Source organism: Ovis aries, chromosome 3 (genome assembly GCF_016772045.2).
Source record: "Ovis aries strain OAR_USU_Benz2616 breed Rambouillet chromosome 3, ARS-UI_Ramb_v3.0, whole genome shotgun sequence".
NCBI classification, from domain to species: Eukaryota; Metazoa; Chordata; class Mammalia; order Artiodactyla; family Bovidae; genus Ovis; species Ovis aries.
The window spans coordinates 103,389,098-103,407,552 of record NC_056056.1 but is presented as its reverse complement, the minus strand read 5'-3'; the positions used below and the strand labels follow the sequence as shown (position 1 = coordinate 103,407,552).

Here is an 18,455-nt window from a genome sequence, read left to right as displayed (position 1 = left end):
GACTTAGCAGCAGCAGCAGCAGCAGCAGCAGCATGGGGTTCTCAAGGCAAGAATACTGAAGTGGTTTGCCATTCCCTTCTCCAGTGGACCACATTCTGTCAGACCTCTCCACCATGACCCATCTGGTAGCCCCACACAGCATGGCTTAGTTCCATTGAGTTAGACAAGGCTGTGGTCCGTGTGATCAGATTGGCTAGTTTTCTGTGATTATGGTTTCAGTGTGTCTGCCCTCTGATGCCCTCTCCCAACACCTACTGTCTTACTTGGGTTTCTCTTACCTTGGGCGTGGGGTATCTCTTCACGGCTGCTCCAGCAAAGCACAGCCGCTGCTCCTTACCTTGGACGAGGGGTATCTCCTCATGGCCGCCCCTCCTGACCTTGAACGTGGAGTAGCTCCTCTCAGCCCTCCTGCGCCCGCACAGCCGCCACTCCTTCGACATGGGGTAGCTCCTCTCGGCCAGTCCAATAAGTAGATCCCTATTTATGTTGGGTGATGGTAAAGGACAGGGAAACCTGGCGTGCTGCAGTCCATGGGGTTGCAAAGAGTCAGGCAGGACTGTGCGACTGAACAACAAATTTATGATAAATTAATAAGAAATGATTAGACCATTCCTACTCCAATATATATTAAGCCAGCCTCTATCAGGAAACGCTCAATACACCAACACCTCAATATCCAAAGAGACTAGTGTCTAACACTCCAACACAATTCATGGATATTTCACACATTAATACCTGGAATCTCCACTAGATGAACCCACCCCCCTCCACACTCCAGTATTCCTTTCCATGCCAGGCAGCATACTTGCATCCACGTGAGCCCACACCTAGCACCCAAGCACCCTGCCCCAATACACCTGCACTCAGTGTCCCAGCTTCCTGGAGCCAGGTCGTCACCCCAACACCCGGTGAGCTCTCATTTCTAAGTCTTCAGCAGTCAGGACGCTTCCTGTCCATCCTGTATGTCAGATGTCAGTCCTCTCATGCCAGAGGGCAACCCCTGAATCGTCTTCACGCAGATTTCCCCCCGCCCCCCACCACCCAATAACCCCTGCCCCAGTGCTTTCTGAACCTCGTGCACGCCCACCCACAAGCTGAAGTTGGATTCTGGGGGTGTGGCCAGCCGCCTGGATCTCTGCTACCCCTCACAGGTGGGAGGACCGCCCGGACTTCGCCACCGTTGAACAGCGCATGCGCAACTACTACTACAGCTTGGCCAGCAAGGCAGAGGAGCCCGCCGCTTGTGGAAATGGGGTTCAGGCTGCGTGTCCCTGAGCGCCACCCGGCCCAGGGCCTGAGGCCCCCACACCCCCAGCTTCTTCTCCTGTGCCCTCAGCTCTCTCCCAGGACCTCCAGGCTGGGCCCGGCTCAGCTTCTCTCTGGCCCACGCTGGTCTAGTACTCCCAGCCCGGTCACCTGGCCCCTCTGGCTGGGGGAGGAAGCCAGACCTGGGGAAGATGGTCCTGGCCTGGGATCTACGGGGATCCCTGAGCTGAGGGGTTGTTGCTTACAGCCGGGACCCTCCTTCCTCTGGGTCCAGAAAGGCAGACTCTGGGAGTCCTCAGGCTGCAAGACCTGGAATCATTGGAATAAACTCCAGCTTCTCCCTTGTCTGGGATCCATCCTCTTTCTGGGGTGGGGCTGGGAGGACCAGGAAAGGGTCAATGCAAGGGGTCCTTGAGAATTGCCTGAAGCAGCTGTTTTTGTGTGGGTCTGGGGGGCTGGTTTTCCCACCCCTCTGCCCTGGGAACATGTTCCTGTGAGTCGGGGGTTTGTGGGAGGTGAGCCTAGGGGCTGAGGGGCCGGGGCACTGCTGACCTTCATGGACGGCGTGAAATAGACGCTGCCCGTGTTCACTGCGTGTGAGCCATCACCTGCAGAGACTTAAACACCTTGCTGGCACCTCCCCCAGCCACGCCCCAACCCGCGCTTCTAAAGTCTCTTCAGGTGATTCCTGGAGAAGGAAATGGCAACCCACTCCAGACGGAGGAGCCTGGTGGGCTACAGTCCACAGGGTCGCAAAGAGTCGGACACGACTGAGCGACTTCACTTCAGATGATTCCAGCATTCTGTCCCGCCTACTCAGCTGCCTCCTCTCTTCCCTGGGGCCAGGCAGTCGCAGCTGGGAATCTTTATCAACCTGATGCCCCATTTGTGGACTCAGTCCCAGCTCAATCCTGCTCCAGAGAAGGCCATCTCCAGGCCCTTGCTGCCTCAGCTTCCTCACGCGGAAATTTGGGGTGCTGGAGCTCAGAATCCACCCAGTGGGTGAAACCGAGCCAGGTCCCTGCATGTCTTTTCTGGACTCACTCCCCCTCATCCTCAGCTGCAGTTGGCCCCGGGCTCAGTTCCCTGGCCTCAAAGAACCGAGGGCTCCAGGGCGGCCATGAATCCCCCTCAATACCAGGGAGATTTTCTGCGGCTTCAGGGAAGATAGATTTTCTTTCTTTCTGTTTGTGGAGCTCTAGAAAGTCAGAGGATTTTCTGTAGAACTATAGGGTGCGGGTGGGGGGACTGGGGCTTCAGGATTGTGTGGAGGCTTAGCCCGAGACCTGGGTGGGCGGGGGCGGGCAGGGGGCACCCAGGAGGCGGCCCCGGAACCTTGGTGATGTGGGTGCATTGTCGAAACCAGGAAATTGAGGTTGGGATTATTAACTTAGGTATAGACCTCACTCTGATTTTTACCGCTTATGGAGTTGTAATGATTACGTGTAAGCTTCATGTTAGCATATTCTTTCATGAACTTTGCATTCTACCTGCAAGGTAGTTGAGAGAACTCCCAGTTTTACAGTCAACCCCAGACACACAAACTCTCAGCTCTGTGTTTGGAGAGTAAATCTGTCATCGTTTGGAGTTGTTTGAGGGTTTCCAAGCCCTGCCAGACTGTCTCTTCCTGCAAAGATTGACAACAGGCAAGGAGAGCACAGCAATTGTAAAGATAAAGACACAGACTTGAATTACCTCCGTTTTGTGCACCCACTTGGAGATTTTTGTCTTTAAAATTTAAAGCCGTGAAGGCTTGCAAACCGTGCGATATATTCTTTTATTTGGTAAATGTATATATTAGTTCATAAACTGTATTACTGACTTTAACACCATTAAAATGCAAAAATTGTTTTTTAACTTTTCAAGTGAATGAACAAATCAAGTTACATCAATAGTACTGTTTTGTGGCTTCCCAAGTTATACTGTTTGCAGGTATTTTAGTTTTACTATTTGTTTACTTGTTATTCCTGGATAATTATTTACATTGTTACATAAAGTATTATATCACAAGGGAAAACATTTTCGCTGTCTGCATTTCTTTTATGGTCATTATTATTGTTTCAAGTTGTAATTATCGCTGAAAATACTTTATGGGGAGAAACAAGTGATCACCCTGGGTGTCAAATACACTGGAGAATGCTGTTGTTCAGTTGCTGAGTCGTGTCTGACTCTCTGTGACCGCATGGACTGCAGCAGGCCAGGCTCCCCTGTCCTTCAGTATTTTCCAGAGATTGCTCAGACTCGTGCACTGAGTGGGTGAGGCTGGAGAGCGCTGTTGTGCTCGCAATAAATGACGGAGCCAGTGACAGAAGGTGCAGTTTCACAAAGATGCCACGAGGTGGCGGTGTTCCCCACGCCACGGTGGCTCAGCTTCTGAAACCTGGCTCTCACCTGCTGCCCTATTTGAGTTATCTTTTGCCTGGAGCAGAACTCACAACTCCCCGCCTGGTCTCACAGCCCCCTAGTCCTGTGCCCTGCAATCCATTCCCTCCACAACCACTTGAAGAGTCTTTCCTGTGAGCAGCTCTGACCTCTTCCAGGGTTCCCCAAACATTGATGTCAATGCTTGCCTCTGGGCCTTTGTAATTCCTGTTCCTTCTGCCTGAATGGTTTTCAGTATTTTACTAATGTCCACAAAACTCTTACTGTATTTAAAATATGAGTAAGTTACTAGGGGAGGTTACTTAATCTCTCTGGTTTGGCCAGAAAGGGAAGGTAAATCCAGGTTGAAGAATTAGAAACCCTGAATGGCAGTGGGGAGACACGGAGGGTGCTTGAGCAGGGGAGAGTCCTGGGAAATAAAAAAGAGAGAAAGGCCTCCCCTTCCTCCAGCCCTTCAGATGTAGGGGGCTCTGGCCAACCCAGGCCTCTTCTGTGGGTCCACCCAGGTGTCTGGCCCAGAGGACCTTCCTCTCTGCCTTCCCCCGTGGGCTGTTTGCCCTCTGGTGACCTCCTCTGGGCGTGAGCCGGCCTCTGGTCCCTGGGAAGACACCAGGTGTGTATGTGGGGTCGCTGGGGAAGCTGCCAGCTGCAGGTGGGACCTGGGTGTCACCTTTCTGGAAGTGTTGGTGACGCCCTCCAATACAGAGGCGCTCGGAGGCCACAAAAGGCTCTCAGGATTCAGTGGGACACAGCCGGGAGCGAAGTCCTGTGTGTAGGCACGGGCCTGGCTGAGCCCGCGGGCATTCTGGGGGCTGTGGGATGCTCTTGGGGTGGCATCCGGCACTGTCTGCCTATGTCTGTCTCTTTGTCCTCCTCACTCCGTCCCCTTGGCTCCGTCTCAGCTTCTGTCTTAAGTCCCTTACAGCCGTCCCCCTTCTCTTTCTGCCCCATCTCTCTGTCCACTGTGGTCTCTGTTGATTCCCATCTTTGGGCTTCTCAACCCTGAAGGTCCCCTCCTCTCTCCTCTTGGGTTCTCCTTCCTCTGACCTCAGTGCCCTGGGAGGAGAGGGAAGGGGCTGCCCAGGGAAGGGGCAGGGGCGAGCACAGCTGCTGTGTGGAGTCTGAGCTCCTCTTTGGAAGGGCCTCAGCTGTGACCCCCTGATCAGCACGGGCCACCTCTTCCCTCTTCTCGCCCTTTCTCATCACCAGGCTCTGACCTCTTTCTGTCCTCTTTCTTTGCCCCTTCTGTGGGTGTCACCCCCACCCCCTGACCCCCACCCACGGCTCAGCTGTCTGCGTGCTGCAGCCTCTGGGCTTTCCTGTCATTCAGGACCGTGGCCCTGACACTGACCAAAGGCCAGTCCTAGGCTACGAGCAGCTCTGCTAATGCTCTGTTATCTTGGGTCCTTACACGACCACTGGCTGGGGGCGGGCTGTGCAGTGTGGCTGGGCTGGGGCTGTGCTCGAGGGCTCAGAAGAGAGCGTGTTGGAGGCCAGGGAGGGTCTGGCTGTTGAATGGCTCTGGGGTAGTTGTTCCTGGGCTTGGCTGTAGAGGATGTGGGGCTTCTTAATGGGGAGCCTGGCATTGCTGTGGAGGGCTGACTGTCCTGGGGAAGCAGTTGTAAAGATCCAGGGTAACTGTGCTGGTACAAAGGTCTGGTTGCTGTGTGGGGTGGTTCCCTGGCTGTTGAGTCAGTGGTTGTCATCAGTTTGGGGAGGTCAGCGTTTGCTCTTGGCTCTGGGAGGTCAGTGGCTGTCCTTGGTTTGGGGAGGTCAGCGTTTGCTCTTGGCTCTGGGAGGTCAGTGGCTGTCCTTGGTGGGGGGAGGTCAGCGTTTGTTCTTGGCTCTGGGAGGTCAGTGGCTGTCCTTGGTTTGGGGAGGTCAGTGTTTGCTCTGCTCTGGGAGGTCAGTGGCTGTCCTTGGCTTTGGGAGGTCAGCGTTTGCTCTGCTTTGGGAGGTCAGAAGCTGTCCTTGGCTTTGGGAGGTCAGTTGTCCTTGGCTTTGGGAGGTCGGTGGCTGTCCTTGGCTTTGGGAGGTCAGCGTTTGTCCTTGGCTTTGGGAGGTCAGCGTTTGTCCTTGGCTTTGGGAGGTCAGCGTTTGTCCTTGGCTTTGGGAGGTCAGCGTTTGCTCTTGGCTTTGGGAGGTCGGTGGCTGTCTCCAGCTTTGGGAGGTCAGCGTTTGTCCTTGGCCGCTGGGTGTTCATTCCTCGTCTTTGGTGTGGGGAGCCTGGCTGCTGCTGGGCCTTTTCCCCCCATGGCTGGTGGTGGGTCTAGGGGGTCCTGGGGAGTTCCAGCTGCTGAGTGAGCGGCTGAGTGTGTGTTGTGGGCAGTCTCCCTTCCAGGCCTCTGGCTGCTATCTGCTGCAGTCTGGGTGTTGTGTGTGTTGTCTTGGGGGTGCAGTTAGTGGAGATCAGCTCCCCCCGTCTTTCCTTCTCTCTGCTTTTCTCTCTGTTCTGCCCACATTTCTGTTTCCATCTCCCCACCTGCACTTCTCCTCTCCACTCACACGTGCTGAGTGCTTATTGTATACGTGGACCAGCTATAGCAGGGCTCTGGACCCTGCTCACAGGGGAAGAGGTGGGACCCCTGCCAGGAAGCCTGGTCCTTGGACTGAAGTCATAGGTTTACGTGGGGTGAAAGAGCTGGATGCTGTGTGCCAGAGAACCCTTGATCAAGCTCCTTCCTTTGAACCTTAAGGCTGAGTCCAGGGGGTGCTTGGACTGGCCTTGGGTGTATGGGGTCAGGGGTCTCAGCCACAGACTTTGGGCAGGTGCAGGGACTCTCCCCTGGGGACCGAGAGGACTGTGAGCATCAGGGGAGACCCTAGCCACGCTGATATCTGGGCAGGTAGGGTGGGAGAAGAGTGTTCCAGGGGAGGGAAGAGCTCGTGCAAAGGCCCTGGGGCACAAGGAGGCCAGTGCGGCTAAGCAGAGTGGGTCAGGTGGAAGGTGGGGGCAGAGTGTGCGGAATTTTGCCTTCACTCCAACTGAGGCGGGAAGCTCTGGGGTTGGGCACACACAAGGCTCTGAGCACGGACTAGCTCAGTCTGCAAATGTGGCTCCCATGTAATGCCCGCTGTCTTGGTGGATATGGGCTTGGCTGGGCCCAGGTGGGACTCATTCTAAGGCTTTCATGCATGGGAACCTTCTCCTCATGAGTCAGGGCTCTCGAGGCCTTTTGAGGAATGGCTGGGCTGCCCAAAGCTGTGGGAACAGCCCCTGTGACCCCTTGTGGCCTTCTTCACAAGAGGAGGGGGTCCAAGGCCCACGGAGCAGCTGGGAGCAGAGGGCGCTGGACAGAGCCTGGAGGGGGCTGGCCTTTGGCTGAGGCTCCCTGGGGGGGAAGGAGAGGGGCTGTGGGAGGCAGTGGCTGACACCTCCTTGTGTAACGTCCTGTGATGAGCAGCTCATTACCTACCCAGGCGGCCAGGCTGGCCTATGAGCTAGAATGTCCTTTCAAATGCTGACCCCAACCTGGACCTCCACCCCTCTCCCCGCAGTCCCCTGACCACACCAAGCTCACCTCTTTCTCCAGATATTTCACTCCTCTAGTATTTATCCCATGCCTGCTGTGGCGATGTGTGTCCCTGGTACACAGACTCAAGGTCAGCTGCAGTGATGGTGGAAGGCCGTGTGACCCTGGGAGTCCAGAAGTGGCTCCTGACCTAGTTGAGAGGAGGTCAGCCTGGTGGACTCCATGTAGGAAGTAACGTCTAACCTGAGTCCCCTGTAGGATGAGTGAAATCTGGCCGTGGAAGAGATGAGGAAAGAGTGTTCCAGGCACAAGGAACAGCATGTGGAAGGCAGAGAACATCCTTTTGGGAACCCAAAGAGGTTTAGAATGGCTGGAACATTGTGTTTGAGGAGGGATGCCGAGGCCAGCCAAGGGATCATGCTGGAACTGTGACCCCTTGGGAGACAAGTGACCTTTTCTTTTGTATTTCCTAGTTTCTCTGCCAGAAAGCAACTTATTCTCCGTCTTCCCCCACCCTCCCGTGGTGCATGAATTATAGAATTTTTTCTTCTTTTTTGAAATTGAAGTATAGTCAATGTGTAATAATATATGTTACAGTTGTACAATAGTGATTCACAATTTTTCAAGGTTACCCTCCATTTTTAAAGTGTTGGCTATATTCCCTGTATTGTACAGTGTGGCCTTTTAGCTCATTTTGTGCTTAAGAGCCTCTTTCCCCCTCCCCTGTCTCGCTGCTCCCTGCTTCGCTCTCCCCACTGGTCACTGCTGGTTTGCTCTCTATGTCCTCGAGGCTGCTGCTTTTTGTTGCGTTCCCAGTTTGCTGTAGGTTTTAGATCTCACGTGTGTCATATTGCACAGTATCTGTCTTTCTCTGCATTAATTGTTTCACTGATAATGCCCACCAGGTCCATCCATGATGTTGGAAATGGCAAGGTTTCTCTTTTTCCCCGTGGCTTAGTGCTCTTCCACTGTGTGTGTCTATATGTGTGTGTGCGCGTGCTAGGTGTGTCCAACTGTTTGTGACCGCATGGACTTGTTGACTAAAAAAACACAACTTGAGAGTTTTATGTGGGGCAAAACGAACTGCAGCCCGGGATAGAGCACCTCAACAGCTCGGAGAGACTGCTCCCTAGAGGCGGTGGGGGAAGGTCAGGGTATAAGGCTTTGGTGGAGGGGAGCTCAGTGCAATCAAGTGCTTACATGTTTTCTGCTAGTCACGAGGAGCTGATGTCGCCACGAAGGAAGGGACGCAGTGCTTTTCTAGATGTGAAGCGGTGCAAGGACTGGGGTCATGAGAACAGTTCCTGGAAATATCTAACTATCTGAAGACCTGTCCCACCAGATTCCCTGGCGCCCAGAGCGCCTCGCTCTCCACCCTGAGCCCCCTCAGGAATGCTGAAGGTCAGTAGCTGCCGCAGCACAGAGTTCAGTCTCCGCAGAGGCAGCTGGCAAATGCCCTTGGCAAGCGCCAGTTTGTAGTTGAGACTGTAGGCTGCCAGGCTCCTCTGTCCATGGAATTTTCCAGGCAAGAGTACTGCAGTGGGTTGCCATTTCTTCCTCCAGAAGATCTTCCTGACCCAGGGATTGAAACCATGTCTCCTGCATTGCAGGCGGATTCTTTACCACAGCCACCTGGGAAGCCCATTGTGGCTGAAGCCCGTCTTCTTTATCCATTCATCCGCTGATGGATACTTAGGTTGCTTTTGGTGAATGCTCAGGTGGCAGTTATAAATAATGATAGATACTTAGGTGGCGATTGTGAACAGTGTTGCTGTGAACACTGGGATGCACGCATCTTTTTAAATCTGGTTTTCAGCTCCACCTAGGAGTGGAAAGGCTGGGTCATGTGGTGGCTCTGTTTTCAGTTTTCCGAGAAACCTGTGTATTGTTCTCCGTACTGTTTGTGCCAATTTACATTCCATCCACAGCACACAGGGCTTCCTTTCTCCACATCCTCACCAACACTTGTGATTTGGGTTCTTTTTGATGATAGCCATTCTGACAGGTGTGAGGTGATATCTCATTGTGGTTTTAACTTGCATTTCCTGATTAGTGATGTTGAGCACCTTTTCACCGCTGGCCATCTGCCTTTCCTCTTTGGAAAATTATCTATTCAGTTCTTCTGCCCATTTTAAAATCAGGTTGTTTGTTTTTTTGATGGTGAGTTATACGAGCTGTTTATATATGTTGAATATCAATCCCTTACTGGTCATACAATTTGCAAATATTTTCTTCCATTCCTTGGAGCATGTGCCCTCATGGGACACAAGGGACTTTCGTATTTTCTAGTTGCTGTGCCCGGAGGCTCCTTACTCCACCCTCCCCCAACCCCTCCTACCGATTCTCTGCTCCTTGCCATTTCCATGTGGCCGCGTCCTTCCTAGCATGGGTTTTATAATTTTAGAAATCTTCTTGAACTTCAGATGGGAAAGATTATGTTGTATTGTGTAAACGAAGACAAATCAACATTTCTTGTGTCTGTGGCATGGTCAGACAATGATTTCAGAGATGCCTGTATTATGAGGCCTCAAACCGAGCAGAAAATGTGCGTCATCTCAGGAGCAAAAGCAAAGCTCTGTGCTCTGGCCCCATGGGTGGGGAAGCGGTGCGGCAGTCTCCCTGCCCTCTTTTGATTCTTATTTTTTCTTCTCCTTTTATGTCCCTTTGCAGTTTTAAATACTTCTCTTCTATGTTGGAGGCTGGGGTCTCTCAGTGCCTGTAGCTTTGTTCTTAGGGTTTGGGGGTGGGTCTTTGAGCCCAAAGGACAGAGCTGTGAAGCCCCAGGAGATGTTCTGTGTGAGAAAGCTTGATGTGGGGAATGTCTGATACATCCCCATTTAATTTTCATGATAGTGGTGACCCTCATACCCATTTTATGATGAGGACACCGAGGCTCGGGGAGGTTAAGATACAAACCCAGCATCCAATGGCCAATACAGAAGAGACTTTAAAAAAAAAATTTTTTTTTTTTAAATTTATGATGTGTTAATTTCTGCTGTATAGCGGAGTGACTCAGTTTTATATTTATATACATTCTTTTTTATATTTTCCATTATGGTTTATCCCAGGACATTGAAATAGTTCCCTGCGCTGTACAGTAGGACCCTGTCCTTTCATCCCACGCGTCGTTTGCATCTGCAGGTCCCAGTCCGTCCCTCCTCTGCCCGTCGGCAACCACGAATCTGCTTTCTACGTCTGTGAGCCTGTTTCTGCTTCATAGCTGGGTTCCTTTGTGCTGTATTGCAGATTTCACATGTAAGTGATACCGTACAGTATTTGCCTTTCAAAGAGGCAATTCTGTTAGTGGCTTTTCTAGGCTTTTAACCAACTTCTCTTCAGAAATTAAGAGTTCTGTTTGATTTAACTCAAGTTCCAGGGGAGGGGGCTGCTAACTCTCCACCCCGAAGAGAAACCTATTGTATCCCCAGCCCAGTCTGGGAACAGAAGCCCTGTCTCTCAACTAGAAAGGGGCTATGGAGTTCAGCCCTTACACCAGCCTTACAATTCAAGGAGAGAAAAGAGAAATGAGAAAGAAGAGAGAGGAAAACAACACCTGCCCTCCTCAGAGACCCTCCCTCCCAGAATCCAGTCTCGGCTCTAGTTCCGTATCTGCCGCCGAACCCTGATGAGACCTGGCTGAGCTCCTCCCCAGCTCCGCGTCCATTCCCCGTCTACTGAGTGTCTATTCCATCAATTATACTTTTTATGTCTAACTCTGGGTCTTCTGTATCTGCCTGTTTCTATTTCATAGTCTCCTATTCTCTCATGGCACTTACTCCATCCTTTATCTCTTTGAGTGATTTAAATATATTTGATGTTAAGCCCTTTTCAGTTATTGAATTTATTGGAGTATGGCTGCTTTAAAGGGGTTCCCAGGTGACTCAGTGGTAAAGAATCTGTCTGCCAGTGCAGGAACCACAGGAGACACAGGAGCCCAGGGTTGGATCCCTGGGTCGGGAAGACCCCCTGGAGGCGGGCATGGCAGCCCGCTCCAGTCTTCTTGCCTGGAGAATCCCATGGACAGAGCAGCCTGGTGGGCGATAGTGCATGGGGCCACAAAGAGTCAGACACAACTGAGTGACTAACACTTTCTCTATCTACTCTATGTGAGTATCAAATGTGTACACGCGTCAGTCCCAGCCTCCCAATTTCACCCCACCATCCATCCCCTCCTTGGGGTCCATACGTCTGTTCTCTACGTCTGTGTCTCTATTTCTGCAAATAAGGTCATCTCTACCATTTTTCTAGATCCCACACGTATGTGTTAATATGTGATATTTGCGTTTCTCTTTCTGACTTACTTCACTGTGTGGCAGTCTCTGGGTCCATCCGTGTCTCTACAGACGGCCCCGTTTTGTCCCTTTTCTGGCTGAGTGCTATTCCGCTGTATGCATGTGGACATCTTTTGCCCATTCTTCCATAGACGGGCATCTGGGCTGCTCTCTTGTCCTGGATATTGCCAGCGGTGCTGCAGTGAGCGTTAGGGCGCGTGTGTCTTTGGGGCTGTGGTTCTCTGGTGTGTGCCCAGCAGTGTTGAGCCCCTTGTGGACTGTTCTTTTTCTCTGCTTCCTCAGATGTCGAATTCTTCCAGTTGAGGAGTGGGGGAAACTCCATGAGCTGGCTGTGAATACATCGCTTCTGGGCAGCCTCTCACGTGCACCAGGCATGGTGGTTTGGGAGCATGTGTCCTTGGCCCCATGTATGAGGCGCTCCTGCACTGGTCCCAGCCTCCCATGGGTGGGTGGGGGCCTCAGCCCTTGCCATCGGGCACCCCTGCTATGGTCTTTGTTCATCTCAGTGTTTCCTGTCATTCCTGAGTGTTCGGAGTGGAACAGGTAGTCTTCAGTGTGTACTTGGTTGGCTACTTTGAATGAAAGTTCAATTGCATCATCTGTAGATGATTCACAGGTGAGGAAATGGAAGCCCAGGGAGCTAGCGTGACCTGCTCAAGCACACAGGGCTGGAAAGGAGGATTATAATCATGTTTAATCCTCTCCACTCCTCTGCATCTGGTGGCCTCAGTGCTCACCTCAGCTCTGATTCATTGCTGGCAGTGTGTTCTGTAGACACTTTTTTGTTTTTTGCTCTGTGAGCTGGAGACTGACCTCTCACCTTCAGCATGCAGAACAAACTCAAAACTATGTCCTTGACAGAAGTGAAATGAAAACTGACAAGGTTTAACCTGGTACATCGGAAAAGGTGTGAAGTCTGGAGTCTGACCTCAAGTAGGTCACTTAACTTCTTGGAGCCTCAGTTTTCTCATCTGTAACATGGGGATAATAATCACACTTATCTCTCTGGGTGGTGATGAGTGTGAAGTGGTGAAAATGCATGCGTTTGGAACACAGTAGCTGCCTAATAAATATGTCTTCCTCCCATGGAGGAAAGCTCTGGACTGGGGCAGCTGATCTATTAAATCCCTCAGGGTTTTGAGAGTACAAGGGAGGAGAGGTTCTCCAAAGACAGAATAGAGACGATCAGGGGAGGGTCCAGGGAAGCCAGACTTCAGCTCCATTTTGGGAAAATGATGAGAGTTTACCTGATCTGAAAGGAGTTGATTTTAGAGGAAATGAGCTCTCCATCACTCAAAGAGAGTTCAGAAATAAGCCCATTCATCTATGGCCAATTGATTTTTTTAAATGTGAAATGTGGTTGATTCATAATATTATGTTAGTTTCAGACTTATGGCAAAGCGATTCAGTTATAGGTGTGTGTATGTGTGTGTGCATTGGTTGGTGTTCAATCATGTCCATCTCTTTGCGACCCCATGGACTGCAGCCTGCCAGGCTTCCTGTCCTTCACTATCTCCCAGAGTTTGCTCATACTCATGTCCCAACCCATATGGTTGATGCTATCCAACCATATTGTTCTCTGTCATCACCTTCTCCTCCTGTCTTCAATCTTTCCCAGGAGGGTATTTTGCAGTGAGTCAGCTCTTCACATCAGGGGGCCAAAGTATTGGAGCTTCAGCATCAGTCTTTCCGGTGAATATTCAGGGTTGATTTCCTTTAGGATTGTCTGGTTTTGTCTTCTGGCTGTCTGAGGGACTCTCAAGAGTCTTCTCCAACACCACAATTTGAAAGCATCAGTTCTTCAGCGCTCGGCCTCCTTTATGGTCTACCTCTCACGTCCATATATGACTACTGGAAAAACCGTAGCTTTGACTGTACAGACCTTTGTTGGCAAAGTGACGTCTTTGCTGTCTAGGTTTGTTATAGCTTGCTTTCCAGGATCTTTTAATTTCATGGGTGCAGTCACAATCCATAGAGGTTTTGGAACACAAGAAAATAAAGTCTGTCATGGTTTCCATTGTTTCCCCATCTATTTGCCGTGAAGTTATGGAACCAGGTGCCCTCATCTTAGTTTTTTGAATGTTGAGTTTGAAGCCAACTTTTCCACTCTCCTTTTCCACTTTCATCAAGAGGCTCTTCAGTTCCTCTTTGCTTTCTGCCATAAGGTTGGTGTCATCTGCATATCTGAGGTTATTGATATTTCTCCCAGCAATCCTGATTCCAGCTTGTGCTTCATCCAGATCAGCATTTCTCATGATATACTCTGCATATAAGTTAAATAAGCAGAGTGACAATATACAGCTTTGACATACTCCTTTCCCAGTTTGGAACCAGTCTATTGTTCCTTGTCCAGTTCTAACTGCTGCTTCTTGACTTGTGCACAGATTTCTCAGGAGGCAGGTAAGGTGGTACGTTATTCCCATCTCTTTAAGAATTTTTCACAATTTGTTGTGATCCACACAGTCAAAGGCTTTAGCGAAGTCAATGAAGCAGGTGTTTTTCTGGAATTCCCTTGCTTTTTCTATGATCCAATGGATGTTGGTGATTTGATCTCTGGTTCCTCTGCCTTTTCTAAATCCAGCTTGGACATCTGGAAGTTTTCGGTTCATATACCATTGAAGCCTAGCTTGAAGGATTTTGAGCATTACTTTGCTAGCATATGAGATGAGTGCAGTTGTGCAGCAGTTTGAATGTTCTTTGGGATTGTGCTTCTCTGGGATTGGAATGAAAACTGACCTTTTCCAATCCTGTGACCAGTGCTGAGTTTTCCAGATTTGGTGGCATATTAAGTGCAGCAATTTAACAGCATCGTCTTTTAGGATTTGAAATAGCTCAGCTGGAGTTCTGTCACCTCTGCTAGCTTTGTTCATAGTGATGCTTCCTAAGGCCCTCTTGACTGCACAGTCCAGGATGTCAGGTCTAAGTTTGGAACCGCACCTTCATTATTATTTGGGTCATTAAGACCTTTTTTGTACAGTTCTTCTGTGTATTCTTGCCACCTCTTCTTAATCTTTTCTGTTTCTGTTAGTCCTTACTGTTTCTGCCGTTTATTATGCCTACCTTTGCATGAAATGTTCCCTTGGTGTGTATACAGTCTCTTTTTATTTTATTTATTTTTTAATATAAATTTATTTATTTTAATTGGAGGCTAATTACTTTACAATATTGTATTGGTTTTGCCATACATCAACATGAATCCACCACGGGTGTACATGTGTTCCTCATCCTGAACCCCCTTCCCACCTCCCTGCCCGTACCATCCCTCTGGGTCATCCCAGCACACCAGCCCCAAGCATCCTGTGTCCTGCATCAAACCTGGACTGGTGATTTGTTTCACATATGATATTATACATGTTTCAATGCCATTCTCCCAAATCATCCCACCCTCGCCCTCTCCCACAGAGTCCAAAAGTCTGTTCTATACATCTATGTCTCTTTTGCTGTCTCGCATACAGGGTTATCCTTACCATCTTTCTAAATTCCATATATATGTGTTAGTATACTGTATTGGTGTATTTCTTTCTGGCTTACTTCACTCTGTATAATCGGCTCCAGTTTCATCCATCTCATCAGAACTGATTTAAATGTATTCTTTTTAATGGCTGAGTAATACCCCATTGTGTATATGTACCACAGCTTTCTTATCCATTCATCTGCTGATGGACATCTAGGTTGCTTCCATGTCCTGGCTATTATAAACAGTGCTGCGATGAACATTGGGGTACATGTGTCTCTTTCAATTCTGGTTTCCTCAGTGTGTATGCCCAGCAGTGGGATTGCTGGGTCGTACGGCAGTTCTATTTTCCAGTTTTTAAAGGAATCTCCACACTGTTCTCCATAGTGGCTGTACTAGTTTGCATCCCCACCAACAGTGTAAGAAAGTTCCCTTTTCTCCACACCCTCTCCAGCATTTATTGCTTGTGAACTTTTGGATAGCAGCCATTCTGACTGACGTGAAATGGTACCTCATTGTGGTTTTGATTTGCATTTCTTTGATAATGAGTGATGTTGAGCATCTTTTCATGTGTTTGTTAGCCATCTGTATGTCTTCTTTGGAGAAATGTCTGTTTAGTTCTTTGGCCCATTTTTTGATTGGGTTGTTTATTTTTCTACCAAGTGGGCTTTATCCCAGGGATGCAAGGATTCTTCAATATCCACAAATCAATCAATGTAATACACCACATTAACAAATTGAAAAATAAAAGCCTTATGATTATCTCAATAGATGCAGAGAAAGCCTTTAACAAAATTCAACATCCATTTATGATAAAAACTCTCCAGAAAGCAGGAATAGAAGGAACATACCTCAACATAATAAAAGCTGTATATGACAAACCCACAGCAAACATTATCCTCAATGGTGAAAAACTGAAAGCATTTCCCTAAAGTCAGGAACAAGACAAGGGTGCCCGCTTTCACCACTACTATTCAACATAGTTTGGGAAGTTTTGGCCACAGCAATCAGAGCAGAAAAAGAAATAAAAGGAATCCAAATTGGAAAAGAAGAAGTAAAACTCTCACTGTTTGCAGATGACATGATCCTCTACATGGAAAACCCTAAAGACTCCACTAGAAAATTACTAGAGCTAATCAATGAATATAGTAAAGTTGCAGGATATAAAATCAACACAGAAATCCCTTGCATTCCTATACACTAATAGTGAGAAAATAGAAAGAGAAATTAAGGAAACAATTCCATTCACCATAGCAACGAAAAGAATAAAATACTTAGGAATATATCTACCTAAAGAAACTAAAGACCTATATACAGAAAACTATAAAACACTGGTGAAAGAAATCAAAGAGGACACTAATAGATGGAGAAATATACCATGTTCATGGATCGGAAGAATCAATATAGTGAAAATGAGTATACTACCCAAAGCAACCTATAGATTCAATGCAATCCCTATCAAGCTACCAACAGTATTTTTCACAGAGCTAGAACAAATAATTTCACAGTTTGTATGGAAATACAAAAAACCTCAAATAGCCAAAGCAATCTTGAGAAACAAGGATGGAACTGGAGGAATCAACCTGCCTGGCTTCAGGCTCTATTACAAAGCCACAGTTATCAAGACAGTATGGTACTGGCACAAAGACAGAAATATAAATCAATGGAACAAAATAGCCCAGAGATAAATCCATGTACCTATGGACACCTTATCTTTGTCAAAGGAGGCAAGAATATACAATGGAGAAAAGACAATCTCTTTAACAAGCGGTGCTGGGAAAACTGGTCAACCACTTGTAAAAGAATGAAACTAGAACACTTTCTAACACCATACACAAAAATAAAATGGATTAAAGATCTAAACGTAAGACCAGAAACTATAAAACTCTTAGAGGAGAACATAGGCAAAACACTCTCCAACATAAATCACAGTAGGATCCTCTATGACCCACCTCCCAGAATATTGGAAATAAAAGCAAAAATAAACAAATGGGACCTAATTAAAATTAAAAGCTTCTGCACAACAAAGGAAACTATAAGCAAGGTGAAAAGACAGCCTTTGGAATGGGAGAAAATAATAGCAAATGAAGCAACTGACAAAGAATTAATCTCAAAAATGTACAAGCAATTCACGCAGCTCAATTTCAGAAAAATATAGTCTCTTTTTAAAAATTGTTTTCCACTATAGGTTATTATAAGATATTGGTTGTTGTTCCCTGTGCTGTATAGTAAATCCTTGTTGCTTGTCTATTTTATATATGATAGCGTATTCCATGCCCTGGCTATTGTAAATGGTGCCACAGTGAACACTGGGGTGCATATATGTTTTATAATTCAAGTTTTTGTCTTCTGGATATATGCACAATAATGGGATGGCTAGATGGAACAGTAGCTCTGCTTTTAGTTTTTAGGGAACTTTCGCACCGTTCCTCACAGTGGCCGTATCGATCTACACTCCCACCAACAGCGTACTGCGTGTCTTCTTTTTTAACACCCTCTCCAGCATTTGTTATTTGTGGACTGTCTTCTCTATTGTATATTCTTGCCTCCTTTGTCAAAGATTAATTGACTAAAAATGAAAAGAAAAACTAGAGAAAAAGAGTAATTGACTGTGGGTGTGTGGGTTTGTTCCTTGGCACACTATCCTGCCCGTTGATCTGTAGGACTGTGTTTGTGTGCAGTACCACACTGCTTTGTTATTGTAGCACTGTGGTGTTGTCTGGGTAGACAATTTTTTTCCCTTTGAAATTATGAAAATATGTTAATACATTTACAGGAGACTTGGAAAATACAGAACAAAATTCCACTATATATTACAATTATTTTTAGGAAGACAAATTGATTTTTAGTTGGCTGTCAAACTCCCCAAAATTAATAGAATAAATATACAGGGAAGTAGAAGGATATAGGGCACAATGAACGATGGAGTTCCTGGAATCTAGAGCCAGGGGTAGGAATGTCCTTGGCCTAGTCTCTCTTGATAGTTTATTTTGCAGGAGGAGAAGGGGACGACCGAGGATGAGGTGGCTGGATGGCATCACGGACTCGATGGATGTGAGTCTGAGTGAACTCCGGCAGATGGTGATGGACAGGGAGGCCTGGCATGCTGCGATTCATGGGGTCACAAAGAGTCGGACACGACTGAGCGACTGAACTGATCCTTAATATCAAGTGGCAAGAGTGTCTATTACCTCCAACAGTGTAGTGCAGTTATTGTCTGTATTCCCGTGAGGATGACAGCTCGACTAATGGGATTTGTTTCTCGTTGTCCTTCTGATGGACATGCCTGCATTCATCAGGAATGAGGAGCATCTTGGTTTGTAGTTGAGGGTTAGATTTAGTTTTGTTTTGTTTTTTTTTTCTTCTTCAAAGGTAAGAGGATAATTTACCATGGCACTTGGCTTCCTGAAATTCCATTCTGGTTAAAATTTATTCCTGCAATAATCACCCCAGCACTAGGCCTAAGCGCAGCTGTTATCACTGACAGCCCCCTATGCCTTGTGTTGGAGAAGGCAATGGCACTCCACTCCAGTACTCTTGCCTGGAAAGTCCCATGGATGGAGGGGCCTGGTGGGCTGCAGTCTATGG

The 18,455-nt window shown here is 48.1% G+C and overlaps 1 protein-coding gene across 11 annotated transcripts in view; it reads left to right on the top strand.

Moving 5' to 3' along the window:
* The window catches only part of LOC101112639 (tyrosine-protein kinase ZAP-70), a 31,887-nt gene extending 28,602 nt beyond the window's left edge, over positions 1–3,285 (top strand). For 10 of the 11 annotated variants that reach the window (XM_012173813.5, XM_042246466.2, XM_042246465.2 and 7 more), the window contains one exon: positions 1,152–3,285. In XM_012173813.5, coding sequence (XP_012029203.2) covers positions 1,152–1,275 — 124 coding nt within the window. In that variant the 3' untranslated portion in view covers positions 1,276–3,285. Of the gene's footprint in view, positions 1–1,123 lie in introns of all 11 variants that reach the window. The other variant, XM_042246467.2, reaches the window with a different exon arrangement.
* The last annotated feature ends 15,170 nt before the right edge of the window (positions 3,286–18,455 follow it).